Source organism: Typopeltis vanoorti, chromosome 16, assembly GCF_054136105.1.
Source record: "Typopeltis vanoorti isolate ZY-2024b chromosome 16, IOZ_Tvanoo_1.0, whole genome shotgun sequence".
Lineage (NCBI taxonomy): Eukaryota > Metazoa > Arthropoda > Arachnida > Uropygi > Thelyphonidae > Typopeltis > Typopeltis vanoorti.
This window is the reverse complement of record NC_143564.1, coordinates 1,364,603-1,391,411: the sequence shown is the minus strand read 5'-3', so window position 1 is coordinate 1,391,411 and position 26,809 is coordinate 1,364,603. Positions and strand designations below refer to the sequence as shown.

General features: G+C 39.1%; 1 protein-coding gene across 1 annotated transcript in view; it reads left to right on the top strand.

Annotated features, from left to right (window-relative positions):
• LOC150097827 (isobutyryl-CoA dehydrogenase, mitochondrial-like) overlaps nucleotides 1–26,809 on the top strand; it is a 289,762-nt gene that overhangs the window by 17,531 nt on the left and 245,422 nt on the right. Inside the window, exon 2 of the mRNA XM_090406597.1 lies at nucleotides 13,204–13,304. Coding sequence (XP_090262723.1) covers nucleotides 13,204–13,304 — 101 coding nt within the window. The remainder of the gene's footprint in view (nucleotides 1–13,203; nucleotides 13,305–26,809) is intronic.

The following is a 26,809-nucleotide window of genomic DNA, read 5'->3' as shown; positions in this document are numbered from 1 at the left end:
GTTTATCATGAGATACACCCAATTCATGAAATGAGCATTATATTTTCTGCTCATTTCATGAATTGTGCAAAATTCTACACATTCCACGAACTGTACAAACGCGTTATACAGTTAATGGATTGTGTGATTTCACAATTTGTGCTTAACATATATATATGATAACATTTCTGTGATATGTTAGGCAGATGCAGTAGCATTTTGTGTTGTTGATGGATTAAATTGTGGAGATGGAGGGTTGTAGAGTAGAGTGCCCCGCATCAATGAATCATTGGAAGTGTCACATAATAATAATAATAATAATTTCTAGAGATATTTATAATAATTTTTACTTATCTGGAGATCTTGTACATCCATAAATTATTGCCTATCCTCAAGATTTTTATGAATACCTCAACACAGAGAGTAACATCTTTTGGAGAGCACAATAATATTTTCAAGGAGACAAGAGATCTGGGGTTGATGATTGAGAGAAACCTGAAATTTAGGGCACATATTGCAAAGATAGCGAAGGTAACACAGAGGATTGCTGCAATAATGAGAAGGACACTGACCAGCAGAGATAAAAGGGTTATCATTCCATTGTATAAGACTCTGATCAGACCACACTTAGACTATTGTTTTCAGATCTGGTCCCCAGGATTTGAAGGGGGATAAATTAACTGTGGAAAGGGTACAGAGGCAGATAACAAAGATGGTTTCAGGACTGTACAATGTTAGTTATGAGGATCGGCTGAGGGAGTCAGGACTGCAGAGTTTGGTAGATAGAAGGAGTGGAGGTGATATGATTGAGACTTTTAAACTGTTGAGAGGTGGTTACAGGGTTGACACGGGAGTTCTTTCGCTTGGTTGAAAACAGCAGGAAGGAGTCATGACATGGGATCATCCCTGGAAGTTACAAAAGGAAACTGTGAGAAAGAGGGTGAGGAGTGGTTTCTTTGCATGAAGGGTGATTGAACCATGGAATGCATTGCCTAATGGAGTGGTGGGAGCGAGAACGGTCAATGAGTTTCAGGAGTGGTATGATAGACTTTGTGTTTCCTAGGAGGGACCTCCCTCAATGATTCTTGATAGACTTGTGTTTCTTAGGAAGGACCTCTCACAATGAGTCTTTTGACTCCATGGAGGCCTGAATAATAATAATAATAATAATTTGAATCCTCTGTATCAGAAGTGGTAGGTACAACGTCTGTGAAGCCTGAGATGAGAAATTAAATGAACATATGACATTGATAGTTTCTCATCAAAGCTTAGGACAAATGCTCAACAGATATACATTTCTTGGAAAGAAGTTAACAGACACCATGGTGTGAGGAACAACCAGCCATAGTGCTCACTTTAATAAGATGTTGGACTTTCTTTCACTGTGATTACTGCAGCAATCCTGCAGAGTCTACTTTCCACAACCACACGATATTGATCAATGGAAAATTTGGACTATTCTTCCTGTAGGCATGTAATGAGGTCCTGGCCTGTTGTAGGGCGGGCATCCTTTGATCTCACTCAATGCTCCAGTTCATCTTACAGATAGTCAGTAGCATTGAAATCAGGTCTCTGTGGATTCGTGACAGCCCAGCAACCGGCTGGGCTGTCACGGTGCATTGTGGTGTTCCCTCGGTGGTGGATGAGGGGGATCATCAGTGGCACTACTTTGTAGGCCTCCCAGCTAGGTCCATGGGACCCGCTAACCAATGACAGTTGCAGTCCTCCATTCATATTGGGGGTTGGATGATTCTGGTGACCCATTCCGTAAAAAATGCCGCTATGTAAAGCATCATGTCTAAACAGAAAAGAATGAAAACCCAGCTAGTCTCAATATGTCTGGAACGGTCGTGTCATATGTAATAAAATATAGCAGGTCCGATGGTATCGTCAGTCCGTGACTGCTATAAAGAAATCCAACACAGAAATTGCTTGAATATTGCTACTTGGAATATAAGAGGATTGAATAAATGTGGGAAATTGGCTAATGTGATGAGAGAGATGGAGAGAATAAATATTAGTATACTAGGAATAAGGGAAACTTTTTGGAAAGGATCATCAGATTTTGAGTCGAAACTTCCAAATGGCAAGATATTTAAAATATATACGTCAGGTGGTGAAATATCAAGAAGAGGTGTATTTCTCCTGGAAAGGCTTAGACGTTGGTTATGCAATCTTACTAAATAGCTTAAGGAAATTACAACGTACAATAGAATATACATTAAAATAAATTTTAATCTCCTCAGGGGCTCACTTTAGTGAGTACGGGCGTGGCGAACCCGAGGTACCTGATGCTGAACCATGCCTTACTTCATGTAATATACATCTGTTATATTATCTGTAGATTGGTCCCCCATCTTCCTCCCTTGCTTCTTTCTTTCTTCTCGTCTTGCTCCTTCCCCCGAATGCTATTAGAGTATTTGAGGGGAATCTTTCCTATTTTGCTGTGTCATTTCGTCTTGTGCTAACAGGACATTATCAAACACCGTAACATGATCAAGCCATCAAAAAATGTTCATACCGCATCGTCCGTTGCACGGATTACCAAGGGACGCATTCGGGTTTTTGGCAGAGGGACCCGTTCGAAAAATATGTTACAGTCTCCCTTAGACACCACTCCTCAGCACTCTGCTAGAGGAAACTCCATCAATGGGTCCGCTACCCGTTTGGGGAAGTGTTTAGGGGCAGCGCAAAGAAATGGTTCTGCAAAAGGATGGAAATGGCAACGACAACGGCACCAGACTATGGCTTTAGGCAACTGGAACATCTCTCTGACAGGGAAGGAGTTGGAACTGGTCGAGGAAGCCAAGCGCTACTGGCTAGACTTAGTCGGGCTTTCTTCAACCAAGAGGAGAGTCTCTGGAACTGTCGACCTGGATAAGGGGTGAGCGCTCTACTACTCTGGTGTGAGCCTGGCAATGTCTGTTCAGGTGGGTGTGGGGATACAAGCCTCCAGCTGTCAGACTGTGTTGCTGAGTGGATCCCATTGGGGGACGGGTACGTGTGTGTTAAGGCTTCAGATGAAAAACCATTATTTGGCTGTGGTGCAAGCCTATGCACCTAATCTGGAGTCAGAATACTCTGCCTTCCTAGAGGAAGTGGATGCTGCTTTTGACAGGGTGGCAGACATGGAATCAGTCCTGCTAATTGGTGACTTCAATGCACATGTTGGAACAGATGACCAGACATAGAGGGGTGTGGTTGGGAGGAACGGCACCCCTGACCTTAACGCGAATGGGTTGAAATTATTGGACTTCTGCTGTACTAACAGCTTGTCCATAATGAATACCTTCTTCCAGCACTGAGAAGTCCATAAGTATACCTGGTACAGGGATACACTAGAACAAAGGTCTCTGATTGACTTCTTTATAGTCTCAGCAGACCTATTTTCCTCAGTGTTGGACATTCGTGTGAGAAGAGGGGCAGAACTGTCAACTGACCACCACCTTGTTGTGTGCACTCTCCGGCTTCAGAAACCAGATGCTATCATCAATGCTGGTAGGCCTAAGCAGCTATACTGCGTGAAATGGGAGGCATTGGAAAATAAGGCTGTGAGGAAGAAATTTGCAGATGACATTTCCTCCAGGTTCAAAGAGATTCCCAAGCATACTGCAGATGTCGAGGAGGAGTGGAAGCTGTTCAGAACAGCTGTCATTGCCTCTGCACTTTCATGCTGTGGCAGAAAGCGCTCGACGTGGCAATGGGCAGTGAGAAAAGGACACCTTGGTGGAACCAAGAAATCCAAAAAACTGTCTGGGCAAAAAAGGAGTCCTACCCAATATGGCTTAGGGTCAGGTCACCTGAGATGCGTTTGCAGTATGCTGAAGCACGAAAAACTGCTGCTGAGGCAGTGAAGACAGCAAAGCAGAAGGCTTGGGAATCCTTTGAAGAGAGATTAGACTCATCCTATGCAAATGCAAACAAAGTATTCTGGCAGACCATCCGCTGCCTTTGAGAGAGGAAATCGTGCACAGCAAGGGCAATTAAGGCCTCTGATGGTGCACTTTTAACAACCGAGAAGGATATCCTCCACAGATGGAGGGAATACTTTGAGCCTTCTTAACCCAAGTGGCCCAGCAGTTGTAGGCATCCAAGAGGTGCAGATCGGGGCAATGACTAGTCTCACAGCAGAAGAGGTCCATTTAGCAATAAAATCGCTAAAATCGGGCAAGGCTGCTAGCGATGATGAAATTCGGCCTGAAATGCTAAAAGCCTTAAATCAAGACAGTGTTCTCTGGCTGACTCGAGTGTGTCAGGCTGCTTGGATATCTGGGCGAGCACCAAAGCAATGGTAGACAGGCATAATGATACCAGTCTTCAAGAAGAGAGACCAGAAGGATTGCAGTAACTATCATGGCATCTCTCTGCTCAGCCTGCCTGGGAAAGTATATGCTAGGTGCTTGGAAAGACGGTGCAGGAGCATAGTTGAGTCAAAGTTCCAGGAAGAACAATGTGGCTTTCGTCCTGGTAGAAGCACAACTGACCAAATCTTCACTTTAAGGCAAGTCTTTGAGAAATCTTGGGAATATGCCAAGAATGTCTACAGATGTTTTGTGGACTTGGAGAAGGCATATGACCGGGTTCCTCGGGATAAGCTTTGGCAAGTAGTACAGTAGTATGGAGTGGATGGCCAACTATTAGCTACCATCAAGTCCCTGTATGAATGCCCAGAGTTTTGTGTCAGGGTAAACAGCACAAAGTCTGAACCTTTCACAGTCTCCGTTGGCCTCCACCAAGGGTGTGTTCTGTCACCCCTCCTTTTCATAATATTTATGGACTGGATTGATAGGCACAGCCGAGGCAGTGAGTGTGTCAGAATTCGAAGATTTAGCATTGGATATCTGCTTTTTGCAGATGACCTAGTTCTGCTTAGCTCTTCTACAGATGACCTCCAGCAGACCCTGGATAAGTTTGTAGCTGTTTTGTGCAGACACCGGAATGAAGATCAGTATGGCCAAAACTGAAACATTTGTGGTCTCAAGACAACCATCCCAGTGCACTCTACATGTAAGTGGAGTCCCAATGAGACAGGTGGAGAAGTTTAAATACCTTGGGTCCATATTCACGAATGATGGAAAATGGGACGTAGAGCTAGATACTCGAATTGGCTTAGCAAGCTCAATATTGCAGGAACTTGGCCGTTCGGTAGTATTGAAGCGGGAGTTAAGCCAGAAGGCAAAGCTGGCTGTCTTCAATACAGTCTGTCCCCATTTTCACCTATGGTCATGAGAGTTGGGTAATGACCGAAAGAATGCGGACACGAATCCAAGCGGCTGAAATGAGGTTCCTTCGAGGGGTTGCGGGGCTGACAAGACTCGACAGAGTCAGAAGCTCTGCATTTCGGGAAACTTTCAGTACTCAACCGCTGCTTCTCCATGTTGAGAGATCACAGTTATGTTGGTACGGACACCTGGTCAGAATGCCACATGAGAGGCTCCCTCAGCAGGCCCTCTTTGCCAAGCCAGAGGGTGGGAGGCCACGTGGAAGGCCAAGGAATCGCTGGATAGATTATATCGAAACCCTTGGGTGGACACGTTTGGGAATCCCACCAGAACACCTGAGCTTGGTTGCAGAGGATCGTGACCATTGGAAGTTCCTCTTGCAGCTGTTGCCCCCATAACCAATTAGGAAAGGTGGGTCTTGAAGATGTATGTATAAATTTTAATACACTTCCAATATTTCAGCAACGTCACGTTGCCATTTTCACAGGAACTTAAAAAAAGATGCGTGCACTCAAGCACAACACACATTAAATGAGGACGAAGCAGGAAGCTATTCTTTCTCCTAAAAGTCCTGATGGTGCCCCCTAGCAGGCAATGTTGGTATTCTTGGCCGATTGGGCTGAAGTTCTTCTGATTACGTTTTCCCAAATTTGGGGCAGTCTCATGCAATCAAATTTGTTAAGGTTTGGATTGTTTCTTAGGGCTGAGGCTGATTCCATGAATAGCCTTTCGTATTTGAATTTACTACAGTGTATTATCGTGGCTTTCTTCCACCGTATTCTATGGCGGGTATCCAGCGCATGGTCTGCAAGACCAGAGTGGCTGTATTGGTGAAACCAGATGTAGTCCTTGTGTTCTGAAATTCTGATATTAGCTGTCCTGCTTGTTTGGCCAAAGTAGGACAGCTTACAGCTGCAAGGGACCTAGTATATACCAGGTAGGTCTGGGGGGGGGTCTTTAGTGGAGCAGATAAGGGATGCCAATTTTTTATATGGTCTGTAACAAGAAGTTAAGTCATGTTTTTTTAGGATTTTTGTAATTTTTTCCGAGGTGCCTCGGATATAGGGAATGGTGATGGATTTAGAGTAATCCTTGTTGTGAAGGACGGGAGGGGGGTTGTGGTTTATTGGTTTCAATATTTTTTGGATTTTTTTCGGGGGTAACCATTGACTGAGAAATTGTTGAGAATGTGGTTTAGTTCTGCGGTTAAGGCATTGTCATTTGAACAGATAAGTTTAGTCCCGTTGTGTAGCGTCTTAATGACTCCATAATGTTGTGGGGGGGGTCGGATTGTTGGTGAATGTATCTGCCTGTATGGGTGGGTTTTCTATAAACTGAGAAAACCAAGCCACACAAGTCACCCATTACAGAAAACCCACCCATACAGGCAGATACATTCACCAACAATCCGACCCCCCCCTCACAACAATATGGAGTCATTAAGACACTACACAACGAGGCTAAACTTATCTGTTCAAATGACAATGCCCTAACCGCAGAACTAAACCACATTCTCAACACTTTCTCAGCCAATGGCTACCCCTGAAAAAAATCCAAAAAATATTGAAACCAATAAACCACAACCCCCTCCCCTCCTTCTCAACAAGGATTACTCTAAATCCATCACCATTCCCTATATCTGAGGCACCTCGGAAAAAATTACAAAAATCCTAAAAAAACATGACTTAACTTCTTGTTACAGACCATATAAAAAATTGGCATCCCTTATCTGCTCCACTATAGACCAACCTCCCCCCCCCATCCCCCTAGACCTACCTGGTGTATACCAGGTCCCTTGCAGCTGTAAGCTGTCCTATTTTGGCCAAACAGGAAGGACAGCTAATATCAGAATTTCAAAACACAAGGACTACATCTGGATTCACCAATACAGCCACTCTGGTCTTGCAGACCATGCGCTGGATACCTGCCATAGAATACGGTGGAAGAAAATCACGATAATACCCCATAGTAAATTCAAATACGAAAGGCTATTCATGGAATCAGCCTCAGCTCTAAGAAACAATCCAAACCTCAACAAATTTGGTTGCATGAAACTTCCCCAAATTTGGGAAACCTACATCAGTGTGTAGAGGCTTAAGTGCTGTGAGAACATCTTGGAGGCTTAATGGATTGTATACGGCACTCAGAAAGGATTATAAACAGAATTTAATTCTTCCTATATTTCGTCTCAGTCAATGAGACATCTTCAGGGATTACAAAAAACTAATGTAACATAAAAACAAATAACAAACAATACTAAGCCCAACCTCGTGGGAGACACTAAAGTCCTATCTAGGTGGAGCACCCTCTAAGGGCAGTTGTAGGTGGCCTGGAATGTAGAGTGGGACCGCTGGAGATAAGCGTTTCCCAAATTTTAGGAAGCTTAATGCAACCATGTTTGTTAAGATTTTGTTGATTCCTGAGAGCTGCTGCTGATTCTAAGAATAGTCTTTCTCTTTTGAATTTGCTGTGGTGGAGCATGGTGGTTTTTTCCCACGAGATTCTGTGGGTTGTATCCAAGACATGGTCAGCCAGGCCTGACTGACCATAGTCATGCTTGCAGTCAGAAGACCTTCAGCCCAATCGGCCAAGAATACAAACATTGCCCGCTAGGAGGCACCATCAGGACTTTTAGGAATTTCAATGGTAATGGCAATTCTAGTGAAATCTAAACCTAGAGATATGCTGATCATTCAAATATATGCTCCTACAGAAGAATGGTGTATAAAGGAAGTTGGAGGAAAGAAAGATTGAGTTATTTGTGCTATGTGTGACTGGAACGCAAAAGTTGGATCAGAGAGAACATCTACACACGTGGGTCCATTTGGACTTGGAATTCGGAATGAGAGAGGACAAAAGCTGATTGATTTCTGTAACAAGCACAGTCTCATCATAACTAACACTTATTTTGAGTGAAAACCAACAGCATGATATACATGGGAAAGTCCGGATGGAAGATACAAAAATCAGTTAGACTATATTGTAGTTAGTAAACATTACTTCAATCGAATATGGAACTCAAAGGTGATGCCAAGTGCTGACTGTGGATCTGATCATAGACTGGTCTTAATGAAGATGAATATTTGCCTCAAAACAATAAAATTTAAAAGAAGTCAACCCCTGAAAGGGGATCTGCAAATGGTACAAAATCTGATAGTAAAATCAAAATTTAATGATAATATTTCAGAACTGCTGTCTGCACAGTTGCAAAACGAAAATGAACCCTCTCAGTGGAGTAGACTACAAGCAGCTATCATAACATTTTCTAAAAACCACATCAATAAACAAGAAGAAAGAACGAAAGAAAAAACCAATAATAACTCAAGAGATAATCAACCTTATTGATGAAAGAAGAATGTGGAAAAGAGGAGCAAATGAAGAAGAAAGGTTAAGATATGAAACTTTGGATAAAAGAATCAAACAGTTATGTAAAAGATTGAAAGAAAATTGGATAAATAGGTAGTTCACTGAGATAGAAGAACTACAAAATAGGAACGAAAACCAGAGAAGCATTCCTGAAAGTGAATGAACTTAATGGAAAATCAAAACGTATGCAGTCTAATAACATCAAGGAAAAAGATGGACACATACTCATTGATAAGGAAAAGATAAATGGAAGATGGGTGGAGTACTTATCAGATCTCTATGATGATGATAATGGTAACATGTTAGATGATTCACAACACCTTAAGTTAAACGTAACAACAGATACCACTCTACCCACAAGAAAGGAGGTAGAACACGTAATTAAGAATCTTCCTAATAATAAATCCCTTTGGTGTGATAATCCGGCTGAGCTGCTGAAAGCTTTGACTGGCAATAATAACTATTTAGTGGAATCCATTCAGAACATCTATAAAACAATGCAATTACCTGAAGTTTTTACAACTTCTATCTGCATACCAATTCCGACGAAACATAATGCACAAAATTGTGAGGATTACAGAACTGTGAGCCTAATATCCCATGCATCTAAAATTATTTTAACCTTCATTAACGAACAAATTGAAAAAGCCATAAGCAGTGAATTGAGTGAACGACAGAAAGTCTTCAGAAGGGGAATGGGAACCATTTAATGCTATCCAGGAAATAAAAATACTAATAGAAAGATCACTTGAAAGAAATAGGAACATTTACATATGCTTCATAGACATTCAGAAGGCTTTTGACAGGGTAAAACATAATAAAATGTTAAATATATTAGATAAATTAGACATAGAAGATCACGTACTTAAGATTATAAAAATGATTTACACCAAACAGAAAATGCAGCTGTTTAACTCTGAGACTTTTGAAGTGAAAATAAAAAGAGGAGTTAGACAAGGTTGTATCCTTTCACCAAATCTATTTAATATCTATAGTGAGACAGTAATGATAAAGATTGAAAAACTAAAAATAGGAATTAGTATCAGTGGTATAAAATACAACGATCTTAGATATGCTGATGATACCATTCTAATAGCAGAAAACAGAAACAAATTAATCAAATTACTGCAGCTACTAACTGAAGAAGGTAAAGAACTTGGATTAGATATAAATGCAAAAAAGACCAAATTTATGAAAATCTCAAAAGAAAGCAGATCTGTGCCAGAAATATTCATAAACAATATGAAAATTGAACATACAACAGAATACAAATATTTAGGCACCTACTTTACTCCAGATGGAAAGAAGATTAAAGAAACAAAAATAAGAACAGCTATAGTAAAGATGCATTCTGGAAAAATAAAGATCTGCTCAGAAGTTCTGTGAGTATCGAGACAAAGAAAAGAATGATAAGAACATCATTAGTGTGGCCAATTTTCACATATGGAAGCGAGACCTGGATATTCAAGAAGAGATGGCCTTTGAAATGTGGTGCTATAGGAGAGCTCTGAAAATCCCATGGACAGAACATGTGACAAATACAGATGTCCTACAGAGAATGAGAACACAGAGATCTTTATTACAGGAAATGATCCAGAGAAAAATGAGATTGGCAGGACATGTACTGAGAGGTTCAGCAGGACAGAGGATACTAACAGTTTTAGAATGAAAAATTATGGGAAAAGGATCAAGAGGCAAAAAACGAAGGACATGGCTGGAAGATATAAGATCATGGACAGAATCACATGGCTATGCAGAAACAAAAGGGAAAGCTGCCAACAGAGAGAACTGGAAGGACATGGTGCTGCACCCTCTCACTGAGGAAGCTACACAAAGAAGAAGAATTATAAAAATAGTGAGGAATTCCAGGAATTTTCATAGATGGAAATTTCCAAAGACGTGAAGAATGATCACCATGTCCAAAAGTCAATACGTGACCATAGTGAAGAATTCTGAGAATTGCTGTGGATAGAGAATTCCAAAGACGTGCAAAGAATGACATCAGCATGTCCAAAGGTCAATACGTGACCATTTTCGAGAGACCATTTTCCTAGGTCTTCAAGAAGGAAATTTGTCTTGGGGTTTTCTAAACTTTCTCTTACCTGAAAGGTAAGAGAAAGTTTAGAAAACTTTTTTCACTGTCATGCTAGGTTTGCTGTCAGAAATCTAAAGAGAAGTGTCGTGGGTTCTGAGTCTTCTGCTTGGGTTTCATCGGCATGTGAGAAGTATTGTGTTGATCATCTCGAAAGGAAAGAGCTGTACATCACCGCCAAGTTAAGGGTCCTATAAGGCAAGGAATAATAGACGACTTGGACAAGGAAAAAAATTTAGCTGGAAAATCAGTAATGAGCCAGCAGACGGAAAGAAAGACAAGAAGAAGACTTATGCGGGGGAAAAAGGTTAATGTGAAAGACAGTGTGCTGAACAAGATTTGTAAGTCAAGTGTTCATGTTTATGAGGTAACGTTGATTCATTCATTCATTCATTTCGTATGGTGATTCTACGGCTGTGGACCCATTTTTACGGGGAGGTACGGCACCACCTCAATCCCTGCCCCCTATTTTTATCCGGGCTTGGAGCCGGCATAGCTGACAATTCAGACCTATGGCTGGAGGGATTGTCTTAAGTATTTCTGACTGTATCCGTGTGTGTTCGGGGCCGGTTTGCCTGCTTGCTGGATGAAAAACCCCAGATAAACTGGAGAAAAACCCTGCTGTCCACGCCCAAGACTGATCAACTTGGCTATGGCTGAGGAAGATCCTTAAGCTCCTCATGTCATCAATGGGAATCAAACCTAGGACACTCCCTCCCCAGGCATATAGTTGCGAAGCTCATAGCCACTAGGCTAACCGCCCAGACTATTAATGTTGAATGAGGCTTAAACAAGATATGCCTTATATTCAGTTAATGTTATGCTAGATTGTGAATTAGCTTAGAACTAAAGTTAGATTTGAAAGAATTGAGACTAGCAAGAGTATTGTAATGTTGTATACATATGTGAACGTGTACCATTCTGTAAATATTTCCTTTTGACTTAATTAAATGGTTTGTGAACAACACATTAGACTCATTCTGTCAGTGCACTATCCTAAAAAATTCAGTCCTGCATAAGATAGAAGTTTATGTGATTTACAATTAAGCCACAACTAATTTAAGGTAAGGATTAATATAAGCAGGAAATACTGCCAATATCTGCTTTGTCTTTAATTTAAGATATTATAATCTCACACTCAATATATAGTCTAATTGGTGCAGTCGTAAAGCAAATAGATTTGTTGATAGAGCATGGGAAATATATAGTAGAAATTGATAGATGGCAGCAGCCAATCGTTAAGGCAGTCGTCCATTACTGAATTATAGGTAAAGAAAACAAAGACAAAGCAGGGTAATAGAAAGGCAGAATGTTATAATTTAGAACAAATGGTCAGTTCCATAAAAACAAAGTAGGAAGAATGTTCAGATACCAGAGTTCAGTGTTCATGGCACCACAAACACAGATCCAAGGCCAAACTATGAAAAAGAGGACGACATCATCGCACTGCCACCTACAAATTTCATTGTTGGAGTTATGCTCTCTGGTAAGAGACAGTCACCATGCATTCGCCACATCCACATATGTCCATCTGCTCAGTAGAAGGTGTAGTGTTTCATCACTCCATAACACAACTTTCCAAGCTCCCACATCTTTCTGTACATGCTCTTTGCACCACTGAAGACGATGCTGCATGTTGGTTCGTTGGGCTTGCATATTGCAGTCCTGCATGGAGACCCATGTTGTGAGCTCCCTTGGTTCTGAATGTTTTTTGTGCAGATTTGTATTGCAGTCAATGCTCAGAACTCCACATTCAACATGTTGCTGACGAATGGCAGATTTTATATATTATCCTTCACTCTATGGTCATGTTCGATGACTGTAGGGTGAAGTGTGGTGGGTCATCCACTGCAGGTAGTACTTGCAGTTGATTCCATGTGTGTCCATCTCAGTATGGTATTGAGATGACAATATCATATTGATGTTGACCTGGGATTGCCCACTTTGTCAACAATTTGCCAAACAGATAAGCCTGCAACATGGCATCATAAACACTGCCTCTTTCAAACTCTATCAGTTCCATTCTCGCAGCCATTTCTCCCAGAGACAGTTGTACTGACTTGGGAGCTTCATATTCCTCCAATTTATACTGGCTACAAACATGTGACTCATTACATGGCATGATGCACCTTGCCCTTGGGGGTGTCCATTGACTTCTTTTAAGCTGTATACCTTTATAAGGATTTTGCATGTGAAGATGAATTAGCTGGTCTCAAACATGGTATGGTTTTTCCCCCATCTGGAAACTTGAGTTTTTTTTATCTCATAGAACAGACAATAGCCAGGGCATGCCGTATAGATAGGATTAACCATCATATCACAATATTAATTAAATTTATTACATGGATGCTATGGGCTATTGTGCCTAATGTATTAAGTGGAAAATAAATCTGAATATCATTACATTCTTTTGCATTTAAATCTAAATAAAATGTGATGTCTATTTGCATTTAAATCTAAATAAAATGTGATGTCTATTTGCATTTAAATAAATACTTAATGTTGTTAAGAATATTTTAAAGCATATGGTTAATTTTTTTAAAGCATCAGCTGGTTTAACAGAAGAACAGGTGCAAATGCAGAGAATAGCTAAAGATTTTGCTTTGAAAGAAATGTTTCCAAATATGGCAGAATGGGATGAAAAGGTAAATGTTAGCACGAATTTTTTTTTTTAAAACTTTATGTGTTAAGTTATTTTTAATTGTAATTCATTAGGTGTATCCTGAAGTCATATAATTATCATGATAGCCCAACAAAAAGGTTATTTTTCATGTGGATCCTACTCGTTCAAATTTTAATTTTTCTAACTTTGCACTGAAACAGCACCACATACAATAGTCCCACATGTAGGAAACAAAGAGGCCTAGGTCACAACAGTATCCTGTGCTATCCAACTCCAGACCTGGTCATTCAAAAAGTCATTCTCTGGCAAGTCTTCCACTGCCGGCATGCTCTGCAAGGCACACAAAGAGAGTATCTTAAAATCACATTAGTATTAGTACTGCAACTAGTATAAATCCAAAAATTCTATTAGAGATCAAACATGAACTTTTTCAAGTCACTTCAGGCTTCCAACAAGCAGGATGGTAGTCTCATACTAGGTGATGAAATTCATTTGCTACTTATCAAGTAATTTTCTTCTAAATTGGTGTAATATATGCTAATTTGATCACTTCTTAAATTTTTCTTCCTTAATTGCATCAGTTTATCCTGATAGATTTACTCTGGATAATATTATAACAAACCTCCATGGAGTCAGTACTCATTGTGAGAATCCATACTCATCAGCATTAAGTTATTAATGCTGATGAGTGTGACATGCATTCTGCTCATACACCTGGATAATTGTTATTATTATTATCTGAGACCTCCAGGGAGCTCATCGAGGGAGGCTATAAATCACCCAAACCAGCTATCATACCTTCCCTTAAATTCATTCACACTATATGCACTCACTACCCGTAAGGGCAAATTATTCCACTTACTCACTGCTCTCTGGGAGAAAAACCTAGCTCTTACCCCTTTCTTGACTGCAAATAAATTTAACTCCCATGGATTCTCCCCCCCGTGTTCTCTCCCCACCTTCCATATAACGAAAAATTTCATCAGTTGATATCCTATAACACTCATTCAAAAGTTTATAGACCTCTATCATATCATCCCTCTTTCTCCTGCTAACCAGAGTCTGCAATCCACATACTCGCAATCTATCCTCATAATCTAAATCCCATAATCCAGATATAATCTTTGTAACTCTTCTTTGCACTCTTTCTACAGCGTCTTTATCCCCTTGGAACCTGGGAGACCAAATCTGCACACAATAATCCAGGTGTGATCTTATTATTATTATTTTATTTCCCAAGACCTCATGGAGTCAAAGACTCACCAAAAGCTTATAAAGAGGCAAAATAACTTCCTTATCCTTAGAGGTCAAGGTTTGCTTCAACATTGCAGTTATCTTCTGAGTTGTATTTGCAACTTTTGCTATGTGACCTTTGAACTTCAAATTCCTATCCACCAATATGAAGGTGAGTTAGCCGATCTCAGACGGAAGTAGCAGGGTTTTTTCTCCCGGAAACTCGGGTTTTTCATCCTGCATACAGACAAATTGGCCCTTCAGAACACATGCAATTTACAGACATAGAATACCAGTTGTGGGGGTGGTGGAGGTGGGCGGTAGATGGCATTGATTTATAGTAGAGGTTCGGTGTAGTGGTTGAGACAGTTGTAGGTGTCCTCCTGCGATGAGTCTTCGGACTCCTTGGAGGTGTCAGGAATAATAATAATAATACGCCAAGATCTCTTGACTCTTCAGTTTCTGGCAGCATAACCTCACTAATATAATATGCTACTGGAACTCTAATCATGCCAAAGTGCATAACTTGACTCTTACTAACATTAAATTGACAGCTATTTTCATTTGCCCAAATTTCCAGTCTATTCAAATCATTTTGTAATTGCTGAATATCAGTGCTATTCCCTATTGCCCTGCCTATCTTCGCATCATCGGCAAACAATTGCACATCTAATGTTAGATCCTTCCTGATGTCATTAATTGTATAGATTAAAAAATAATGCCCAAGGACTGAACCCTGAGGTACACCTTAAATCTGGCAGATTCACACCCACTGTACGCATCTTTTTGATATCTGATTGTCAACCATCCCTTGATCCAAATCAAGAGTTTATATTCCAATCCTGTATTCTCCAACAACCTTTCGTGTAGTATCCTATCAAATGCCTTAGAAAAATCCAAAATTATCATAGTGTACCCATTCCCTTTATCCAACTCGGGTGTAGCTTTGTTATAAAATATGTGCAAATTGCTAAAACATGATCTTCCTTTAGTAAATCCATGCTGTTCCTTGCAGAGTATAGAATGCTTGTATATCCATTTCGGTATGCGAGTTCTTAACAACTTTTCTAAAACTTCACTACCACACCAGAGATACTGATAGGTCGGTAGTTACACATCAGTATTTGCACCATCCTTGTACAATGGAACTATCATACATTCCTTCCATTCCTGTGATATCATTCCTGAGCTGAGACTTAAGTTATACAAGCATGTGAAAGGCGTAGCCAATTCGGGTCAACATTCCTTTAGCAAATGGGCTGATATTCCATCTGTCCCTATAAACAAATTCTTATCCAGGTTATGCAACAGCTCTTCAACCTCATTTTCATGAACCTCTTAACTCTTCATCCAGTGTAGCAGTAGCACTGTGCAACATGCTACATACATCTGGCTGATATATCTTAGAAAAGTGAGCACTCATTAACTGAACAATCTCCTTAGCTTTTGACACTCGTGTACCATCTGCATTCAATAAAGTTATTCTTCCACATTCGTTCTTTCTTTTGCTTGCGGCATAACGATTAAATTCTTTTGGATTGCCTTTAGATTGTATGGCCAATTTCTTTTCATACTCTGATTTAGATTTCCTCACAGTTGTTAATTTTCTGGCCTGAGCTTTATATATTTCATAACTCCTCTCACTCTTATTCTCAGGATATTCTTTCTACATCATCTTCTTCTTGTGGATTTCTTGCTTAATAAGGCTGCACATCCATTTCACTCCAACCTATTTATTCTTCGAACACTAAGGATACACCGAGATACCGCCTCGTTTAAGCACTTTTTCCAAGATTCCCATGTATTGCTGACATTTTTTCCATTCAGTAACTGATACCATGGGACCAAAGATAATATTCTTCTAAGTCGATCATAATTTCCAGCTTTTGTAGTTCAGCATGTAGCATGTTTTAATTGGCGTAGCAATACAATTAGATACTTCCCAAGAAAGTACAGCATGATCACTGTCACCAATTGGTGGTAAAATAGCCATATTGTTGACAGAGACCCCTTCTGACGCTATGAGCAAATCCAATGCTCTTTGACCTTGAGTTCCTTCTTTCACATACCGCTTGCGAAAGTTGTCTCGCAACAATTCAATAAATTCCTCTTCTTTCTTATCATGAGATTTCTCTTCTATCCATTCAATGTTTGGAAAATTAAAGTCATCCATAATGATCATTCATTTGGTACCCATAAGGCTAAATTGGCAATGCATTTCTTCATCCCCTGCAACTGAGCCTCCAGGTCTGTAGCAACACCCCACCATATATTTCATTCTGTTAACCTCCACTTCACACCAGATAGACTCAAACTCACCACTACATGGGACATTGTTACTATCATTGTTTTCTTGTGTTTTTGCCCTAACTGGACTTAAGTCATCTGATATCATTAGTAGCAGTCCTCCTCCTCTCCTATCTCTTCTGTGATTCTTAAAAATAGTATACCCATTACCTTCGATCCCAGTTACCATATCTGATTCTGATAGCTAGGTTTCACTAATGTCAACAATCTTAGGCCACATCATATTCAATAAAGTAAGGAACTCAACCCCTTCGTTTCTAATGCTCCTGGCATTTGTGTATAGACATAATAAATTACCGCCTAGCCTATTCTTATAATTATATATGCAGTCTATTTGGTCTTGTTCTAGAAATTTCTCTTTTCTCTCCTCAGTCATACTTAAAACAGCCGAACCTAAAGCATATTTTTCCACCCCTCACCACATACATTACCATGTTCGAAGACATTCATATCTTTATCACATTTGCATACCATAGCTGAACTTTCACACATATTTTTCCCATTCCTCCCTTGATGATCTAGTTTGCCTGACTCTCTGCATTATGTCTCATACCAAGAAGTAATTTCTCCAAGCTTCTGATGCCGAATGAATTCAAGTGCAGGCCATCCTTCTTATACAAGTCTTTTCTGCTATTAAACACACCTCACTCATCTAAAAACACCATATCTTCTATACAGTGTGCACATGAAATCATTTACTATCATCGCCCTCCTTCTTAACTCATTACTGCCATATCTGGTTAGTAATCCAACAATTTTTACTCTCTCTCTCTCATTTCTTTCTTGCTTCTTCCAACAGACCACATCATCAAATTACTGACATGTACCCTCAAGAGGTGTACAGGATATGATAGTACTACATGAAAAATTTACATCATTACTAACTTCCTATCTACAATTTTCCTCCAAATCAGTCTGTTACTTGTCAAGACTCCAACATTATCAGATCTTATATTTCTATCGTCTAAGGCACTTTGTACCGTATCAATCCACCTATATCTTGGTCTTCCTCTGGGTCGTTTTCCTGCCAATCTGGCAGAGAACACTTGTTTTGCTAATCTTTTTTCTCCCATTCTATTTAAGTGACCATACCACCTGAGATTAGCTCTGCTAATGCATTCCTGGATGCTGACAATGTCAAGTTCTTTCCTAATATCCTCGTTTTTAATATGATATTGCCATTGATGCCATCTGTTCACACCTCTAATCTTTCTCAGGACTCTCATATCTGCGGTCTCTAGTCTTTGGTCAAGTGTATTACTTCTGACCCAGCTCTCAGATCCATAAGTTAAAACTGGTTTGAACACTGCCTTGTATACAGCTAATTTAGTGTTCCGACTAATTTCTCTCTTATTCCATATGAATTTATTCATTTGACTGCCTAACATACCAGCTCTGTTGATTCTGTTGTCTATTTCCATATTTAATTTACCATCCTCAGTAAAAATCGTGCTTAAGTAGCTGAAATGTTTTACTTGTTTCACAGGTTCCCTGTTCACAACACAGTTGACATTTTCAACAATTCTACCTATTTTCATTGTCTTTGTCTTTTTAATGCTGACCTTCATACCATATCATATTACAACAGTTATTCAATTTAATCAGGGAATCTTGCAATCTTGTAGAGAATTTATTTTGAAGTATAACATCGTCCGCATAAAGCAAAGAGCTGACATTAACATCTCCAATTCTGATATCATGTTTAATACCACATTCCTTCATAATGTGATCCATGTAGATAATGAATAACAGAGGGGACAATATACATCCCTGTCTCACACTGGATTTAACCATCTTCCTGTACCTCCTTCAATTCTGACTGCTGACTCACAATTCAAATAAAGACTAAGTATTGCTTGATATAATGCCGCATCGACACCATATAACGGTAGCGTATTGAATAGCTTCTCTCTTGGCACCTTGTCATATGCCTTTTCCAGGTCGACAAAACTCAAATACAGATCTTTGTTATATTCACATGCTTTCTCAACTATTTGTCGTAAAGTGAAGATCTGATCCTGACAGCTTCTATTTGGCCTGAATCCAGTTTGTTCTTCACCAAGCTTTCTTCCACAATTCTTCTCAAACGTTTCTCAAGTATACTTGCATAGCTCTTGCCAGGAACACTCAGTATGTGAGAATTACAGAGGGAAATACCTCTGTAATTCTCACATTTAGTTTTATTTCCCTTTTTATATATGGGTACTACTAGAGCTCTACTCCAATCATTGAGAATTCGTCCCTCTGTCCAGGCATTCTGAACTATGTACAGTCACTGTAAGACTTTTATACCACCATACTTCAGCATTTCTGGTGGAATATCATCTACTCCTGCTGCCTTTCCATATTTCAAGCCTTTGATGGCTTTTTCTATTTCAAATATGGATATGTATTCCTGACTGCATGCATGGTCAGTGTTTTTACTACTGTGCTATCAGCACTGTTTGTTTCATTTAGCAAATTTTCAAAGCAATTACTCCATGCTTCAAGGATATCTTTTTCTTCCGTTTTCATTTCACCTTTATCATCTCTAACTCCTTTTACAACACTCTTTCCTCATTTCCTAAGCTTCTTCAACAACCTCCAGAATATCTTACCACCTTCTTGATATTTATTTTCTATGTTCTTGCCAAAGTCCTCCCATGACTTTTTTTTAGCTAGTTTTACACAGTGTTTAGCTTTCTTACATTTGTCTCTGTATTCTCTAAGAGCACAAGCTGACTTATTTGCCAGGAACTTTTGATATGCTTTCTTCTTTTCCTTCACTGCCTCTTTAACTTCCTGTGTCCACCATGGAGTTCTAATTTTTCTATCCATGCAGACAACCTCACCACATGCCTCTCTGGCTGACTCAATCAGGGTTTTCTTCAAGGCTTGCCACTGAATCTCCAAGGTTTGATTCCTGTTCTCAAACTCTTTCAATTTTTCTTCAATAATCTTTGTGTATTTTAGTCTACAGTTCCCATCCGAGAGCTGCTCAACTTTTATTCGCTTTAAAACTTTCTTACATGTTCTTATTTTTAATATGAAATTCAATTTCATCCTGCTCAAGACTAAATAGTGATCGCTTCCAATTTCAAATCCTCTGTACACTCTGGTGCCCTGCACCAGGGAGAAAATATCACTATCGACAATAACATAGTCAGTGAGACTTTTCTTATTCCTTGTCTCTTCTCTCCATATGAATTTGTGCACATTTTTATGTTGGAACATGGTGTTAGTAATAACCAGTCCATTTCCTGAGCAGAAATCCAACAGGTATTTGCCATTATTATTAGCTTTGCTCTTTTCTCCAAATTTTCCCAAAATATTTTTGTATGTCTGACAATCATTTCCTACTCTGCTATTTAGATCCGCAAGAAGGAGCAACTTTTCCTTTTTCATTGTGTCAGTTGCTAAAGCCTCAAAAAATTCCTCCACTTCTACCTTAGTAGAACCTTCTGTGGGACCATAGGCACAAATAAGTCTCATTGTCCAATTCTCCATTCTGATATTTGCCCAAATCACTCTACTTGACACTGCCTGCCATTCAAGAAGATTAGCCTCATATTTTGTGTTGAATACTATGGCTACTCCTTCTTTTCCTTGATTGTCATTTCCTGAATATAACATTTTGTATTAATTGCTCAGAATGATCTCACCAGTTTTTGTCTGTTTTGTTTCAGTCATTATGTCGATCTGGTACTTATCTAATTCTTCAGCTAGCTCCATTTCGTTACAATTCAGGCTTCTTATGTTGATAGTACTGATCTTTAACTCTGGTGATGTTGAGTTAGGGTGTGCTTTCAGATTTTTCCAGTAGCTGAGTTTTCACTGTTCGCCCTGGTTCCCTTGCGAAAACAACGGTGGCCTTGTTTAACCGGATGACGCCCCAGCCGGAATGAAATTTTGTCGTGTTGTACCATCATTTTCTATGTTGGTTTAATTAAGCCAATAAGAATACAATTTGGTTGGCTAATTTCTAAATTGCCAGTCCATTCTCATTCATTCAGTATCCAGGTAGATGCCCAAAAGCGTGCACCACGAGAAGGTGAGGATTGGACATTAGGTCAGAAGCCCTAGTCGGTTCTCTGCATTCCTTTAAAGGCTATGTGGAGGTCTCCTCTCAGTTATACAGCTTTGACCCTTAAGCACCCCTCATGCCACAGACCTTTCATGTCTTTTGTCATGCTGTATTTGTCACTACTTAAATTATTTGTATCTACCAGTACTACCATCGCTTTTGCTTTTCTTTTTTGGTTTTCGATTACGTTTGTCATATTATTTTGCTCTCGGTAAACTAGAAGTGGTGACTCCCTTGACAAAGGCAAATTTTAAAATTGAGTTACCATACCATATGACCTCTTTTTTCTTAGATTTTAGCTGCCTTACCATGTTGTTATTAATATTTTGACTATGAAGTTCAGTACTTTCGTGCCTATACTTATTCTGATCCTTTTTCTTATCCTGTCTAAGTTTAGTCAAATGTTTTTCCACGTTTTACAATTTCCTGATAGATTTTCTAATAATTTCTTTTAATTAAGATATTTCTAATGTCAACTTATCCTCAGATAAATTATCATCATCATTGTAGCAGTACTTTTGTTCATGAGGTCAAACGCTCTTCTCAGTAGCAACAACTTGAACTTTAGACAATACCCTGTTACGATGAGTTTTCGGTGCCATTTTTAAGAGTAGTAAAAACTAATAATATTTCTGCAATTATATTATAAAATTCTATAGTAGTACAATAATTACATTAAATTATTGTACTAAAATAATATACTAAAAATACACAATTAAATCTAAGAAAATACTTAATAAATCAACAAAATTCACAAATCTTTCCAATAATACTCTGGATAATATTATAACAAACCTCTATGGAGTCACTAGACTCGCTGTATGAGGCCACACTCATCAGCAATGGATTTGTTATATTGAACCTTAAACTCATTCCCAGGACATCTGCGAAATGCCTTCTGCTCATCCACCACTTTCCACGAAAAAAAAAATAAAAAATCTGTTCCTCACTGCCATATTCATCTGTTTTACACAATTTTACTTCATTTTATTTTTTTCAATCATACTTCACTTTACCTCCCATGATATGTCTTCATGATAGGATGTAATGCTATATTCCTTTCTCATAAAAGCCATCATATGACTGGCTACTCTCCAGATGATGATTTCATAAGTGCTCTTACCAAATGGAGGGAGATTCAACAACCCCCATTGATAACAACATCCTCTGTTGACATAATCAAATCCAGTACTTGATGAAAGTTTTTTCACTTGGTTATACTATAAATTAAAGATGCCAAGAAATTATATTCTTGGTTTCATCCTTTTTTCAAGTAAGCAAACAAAGTTTACATGTGAAGTAACTTCATAACTGAGCTAGAGGCTGATGACTTCACATCAATTACCTTAGTGCAATGCACATATTCTTATGGACATTCTTCTAATCTTATAAGAATCTTATATCTTATATTCTTATAATCCTATGCATTATGGAAAGGGCCACTATCCAGACCAGTTTCAACCTTTATTGAGGTCTCATCAGTGGGAGCCAGACCCCAAAGTGATACCAAGATTGAAGTAATGCACCACCTTGCCTGAAGATATTTTCAGGTGCAAACTTTGTTTGCTCACACTTGGATAAAGGATTAAACTAAATTTATTAAAGTAATGCAGAAGTTATATTTCCATCTACAAGTAGTTAAAAAGTAAGTATCACACCTGATTACTAAAATACTCTGGATTAGAGATAGATGCTGAAAGTTATTTTCGCTTGGTTGTTCTATAAATGCCAAGAAATTATATTCTTGGTTTCATCCTTTATCCAAATGTAAGCCAACAAAGTTTTCATGTGAAGTAACTTCATGACTGGCTCCCATTGATGAGACCTCAGTAAAGGTTGAAACTGGTCTGGGTAGTGGCCCTTCCCATAATGCATAGCATTATACATGTCCATAAGGATATGTGCATTATATTATGGGATACTAAGACAATTGATGTGAAGTCATCAGTCTCTATATACAAGTAGCCCAGTCGTGAAGTTACTTCATGCACAGACTTTGTTTGCTTAGACTTGGATAAAGGATGAAACCAAAAATATAATTTCTTGGCACCTTTAATTTATATTACGAATCAAATATCCTTGATACTTACCTGCCCTCTGTTACATACTTCATAAGATAGTTGTTTCTCAAAAACTCAGGAAATTCATTTTCTTTTCCTGCAGATGCAATGGTTATGAGCTGAGTTTATTTCAGTCACTTCATTCCATTTTATATTATTATAATTAAATTACCCATTGTGATAATCCTTTTCTTATTTGCTAGACTAATATACCTATACTTTTCCTTCTCACTTATCCTCTACATTACCAGGAGGTCAGTAACATCTATTGAAATATTTCATCAAATTAAAGATGCCAATTAAAGATTGTGATAATGTGAAGATCTTGTGTAATCGTTTATCCAAGTGTAAGTAAGCAAACAAAGTTTGCATGTGAAGTATCTTCACGACCTGACTACTTGTATATGGTGGATAATGACCACATTAAATGCCTTAGTCAGTGGTGTAGCTAGAGCTTTTGTCGCCCGGGGTGGTCCCTGAGTTTGCCGCCCCTCTTAATACATACCAGAAATACTACAAAAAGTCAAAATGACGTATAGGGAAATAAATTGAAACACTATGTTTATTTTTTAAGTAAAACTTTAATTTCAACATTCTAAAATGTTATTTATCTTGCTTTTCTGTTAACAAAATCGTCGATGACATTGGCAAAGTCTGTTTCATAGTAATGTAGGTAATTCTCAATCAATTTTATTTAGGAAAACTCCTCTCACAACTATCAACACGTACAGCAATTGTGAGGAAAATTCACAGTAGTATTACAATATTTGGAAATGAGTTCTCAAGACTGTATTTTAGAATTAATGAAAAGTTCAGAAAGGTTAAAAGTGCTGCCTGGGGTGTCCCCCCCCCCCCTTAGCTATGCCTCTGGCCTTAGTATCCCATAATGCAAAGTACATATCTTTTGAGATGTGTATAATGTTATTCAACAAGGGAAGGGCTGCTACCCTCTCACAACTATCAACACTTACAGCAATTGTGAGGAAAATTCACAGTAGTATTACAATATTTGGAAATGAGTTCTCAAGACTGTATTTTAGAATTAATGAAAAGTTCAGAAAGGTTGAAAGTGCTGCCTGGGGTGGATCCCCCCCCCCCCAGCTATGCCTCTGGCCTTAGTATCCCATAATGCAAAGTACATATCTTTTGAGATGTGTATAATGTTATTCAACAAGGGAAGGGCTGCTACCCAGACTGGCGATCCTTCAGATCACTCCAGCCTCAATGAGTAACCCAAATGATCTTATAACTCATTATAATCCATTAATCTCAATAATGGTTCTGCCAGACAAAATTTGCAGAAGTCTCAGTCCACCCAGTGGCAGAATAAAACTCACCACTAGGCCAAGCATCGACCTCCACAGACTGCAAGCTAGACCAGCTCATCTCCTAGGACAAGGCATCCACAGAAGAGCCCTGATAAAGGCTATGTCAGTAGAGGCCATGCCATTGACAAACATCTATGGTATGGTATGTCTATCCAAGCATGTCTATGGTATAACCATATATATGGTAAGCATATATGGTAAGTTGTGATAAAGGTAATTGGTTAATGAGAGAATCCATAAGGTCAGCTATCCAGAGGGAGAATGAAAAAGATAATTCATGCTTTTGACATGAGACAATGAGCAAGAGAATTAGTGGTGGTTGTGTGGACAAATGATTTAAGTGAACATAAGGAAAATGTAAGGGCAAATATCAGGAGGTTATTGAGGAGAGTGAAAGATAACAGTATAGTGGGAAAGGTTGTCAGTGTGTTGCTGAGGTATGACAAAAAGTATGAAGTATGAGTTAAAATAGAAAGCCAGAATCATGAAATGGTATGCTAGCAGAGCTGTGTGAGGAGAGGGGAGTGTAGTTTGTGGATGCATGGCATGTGTTTGAGGGAATAATGGAATTATATAGATGTGGTGGATTGCATTTGAATGGCTTTGGAGTGAGTGAACTGGAGAAACAGTTGCTAGATGGAAGTGCAGTGTGTGATGCAAACAAGAGATTAGAAGATGTGAAGCGAAAGATCAGGAGAGTGGTATTGAAGAGACGGAAGTGCTTGACAATGGATACAGTAGTAGTGTGAGAGAATGGGATTGCAAGAGGAACAGGGAAATGGGGGGAGCTTGGGTGGATAGAGATAATTGGCATAGGGAGAGTGGATATTGAAAGTGGCAGTGTATGTGTGAATGAAGATGGAGTATATTGCAATGTGGGTAGGGAAGTTGAGACTGAGCAGATATATATAGTAAGTCGTGATAAAGGTGATCAGGCAGGTGTGGTGGTGAAATCACAACCAACATGTGGCTGGGATAGGATTGGTTATAGACTTAAAAATGAACTGCTGAGTTTGTTTACAAATGCCAGAAGTATCAGAAATAAGGGGAGATGAAATGGTTTCAGTGATTAAGTTCATTCACCCCAAAATCATTGGAATAAGGGAAACGTTGAATGAAGGTGATATTCTAATGGGAGTAGAAATGGAAGGGTATAGTGTTTTTCAAGAGAATAGAAAGGACAAGAAAGGAGGTGGAGTGCTGCTGATGATAGCAGGGGAATTATATCCACATAAGGTAGACATGAAAGATGGAAATAGTGGCAATGGTTTTGAGTCAGTGTGGTGTGAGGTGGAGGTTGACAGGAAGACATATTTAGTTGAATCTTGCTTTCGGCCAGGGAATGTGGAGGGTAGTTATGAAGATATGTATAAACAATTTGGGTTAGTGAACAAAGGAAGGGTGATTATTATGGGTGATTTTAATTATGCATCATAGATTGGAATGAAGAGATAGCTTTCGGGAATAACAAAAATGAATTTCTTGAGAGACAGTTATCTCCAGCAGCATGTAAAGGAAGACACTTGAGGATTGAGAGTTTTAGATCTGATATTTCATTAGATATTAAAAGTTTATTTTTCACTTGGTCAGACTATAATAAATTTAGTTTAATCCTTTATCCAAGTGTGTGCACTTTACCCCAGTCCTGAAGACACTTTCAGGTGCAAACTTTGTTTGCACACGCTTGGATAAAGGATTAAACTAAATTTATTATGGTCTGATCAAGTGAAAAATAAACTTTTAACATCTTTCTCTAAATCCAGAGTAATTTAATAAAAAGGTGGCACACCGTTTGGCAGCTCGTATAGGAAGAGATGACCTTGCTAATGCTTCTGCCTGGTATCTCCACTTGGGCCTGGCTCCCACTGAAGAGACCTCAATAAAGGTCGAAACTAGTCTGGATAGTGGCCCTTCCCTTAATGCATAACATTATACATATCCGCAAGGAGATGTGTGTTTTGCATTATGGGAGATACTGAGATAGGGGTGTTGGTAGCTTGCTCTGCCTTTGCAAGGAGTTGCCCGGTGTTGTACCACTTTACCCCAGTCCTCAAGATACTTTCAGGCGCAAACTTTGTTTGCACACACTTGGATAAAGGATTAAACTAAATTTATCATTTCACTAGAGGATTTGTAATTATGAGTGGGATTTTGCACTTCCCTCCAGTTGGTGAAGTGAACATGAAGTGATCACCTGTGTTGTGGCTAGCCATATGCAGACTTCTGTGAGGAAGGGATATATTTGGAAGTAGTACAAGGCCAGTGATTATGACTGACAAGCTTAAGAGACAGCTTGGAGCTATAGCACGGAATGAAGTTGAATAATGAAATAAATGCTGCTTGGAAACTGACAAAGAAATACATAACAGCATCAAGGTGTGAATGTGTTTTGATGGTCAGAAGGCTGAATAAAGTAGGTGTAAAATGGATGAATGAAGGGATTAAGCATGAAATCTGGAAGAAGGCACTTTGGAGGCAGTACAAGATGATTAATGACGATAAACAGTGAAGAGTATAAATTACATGAAGAGTATAA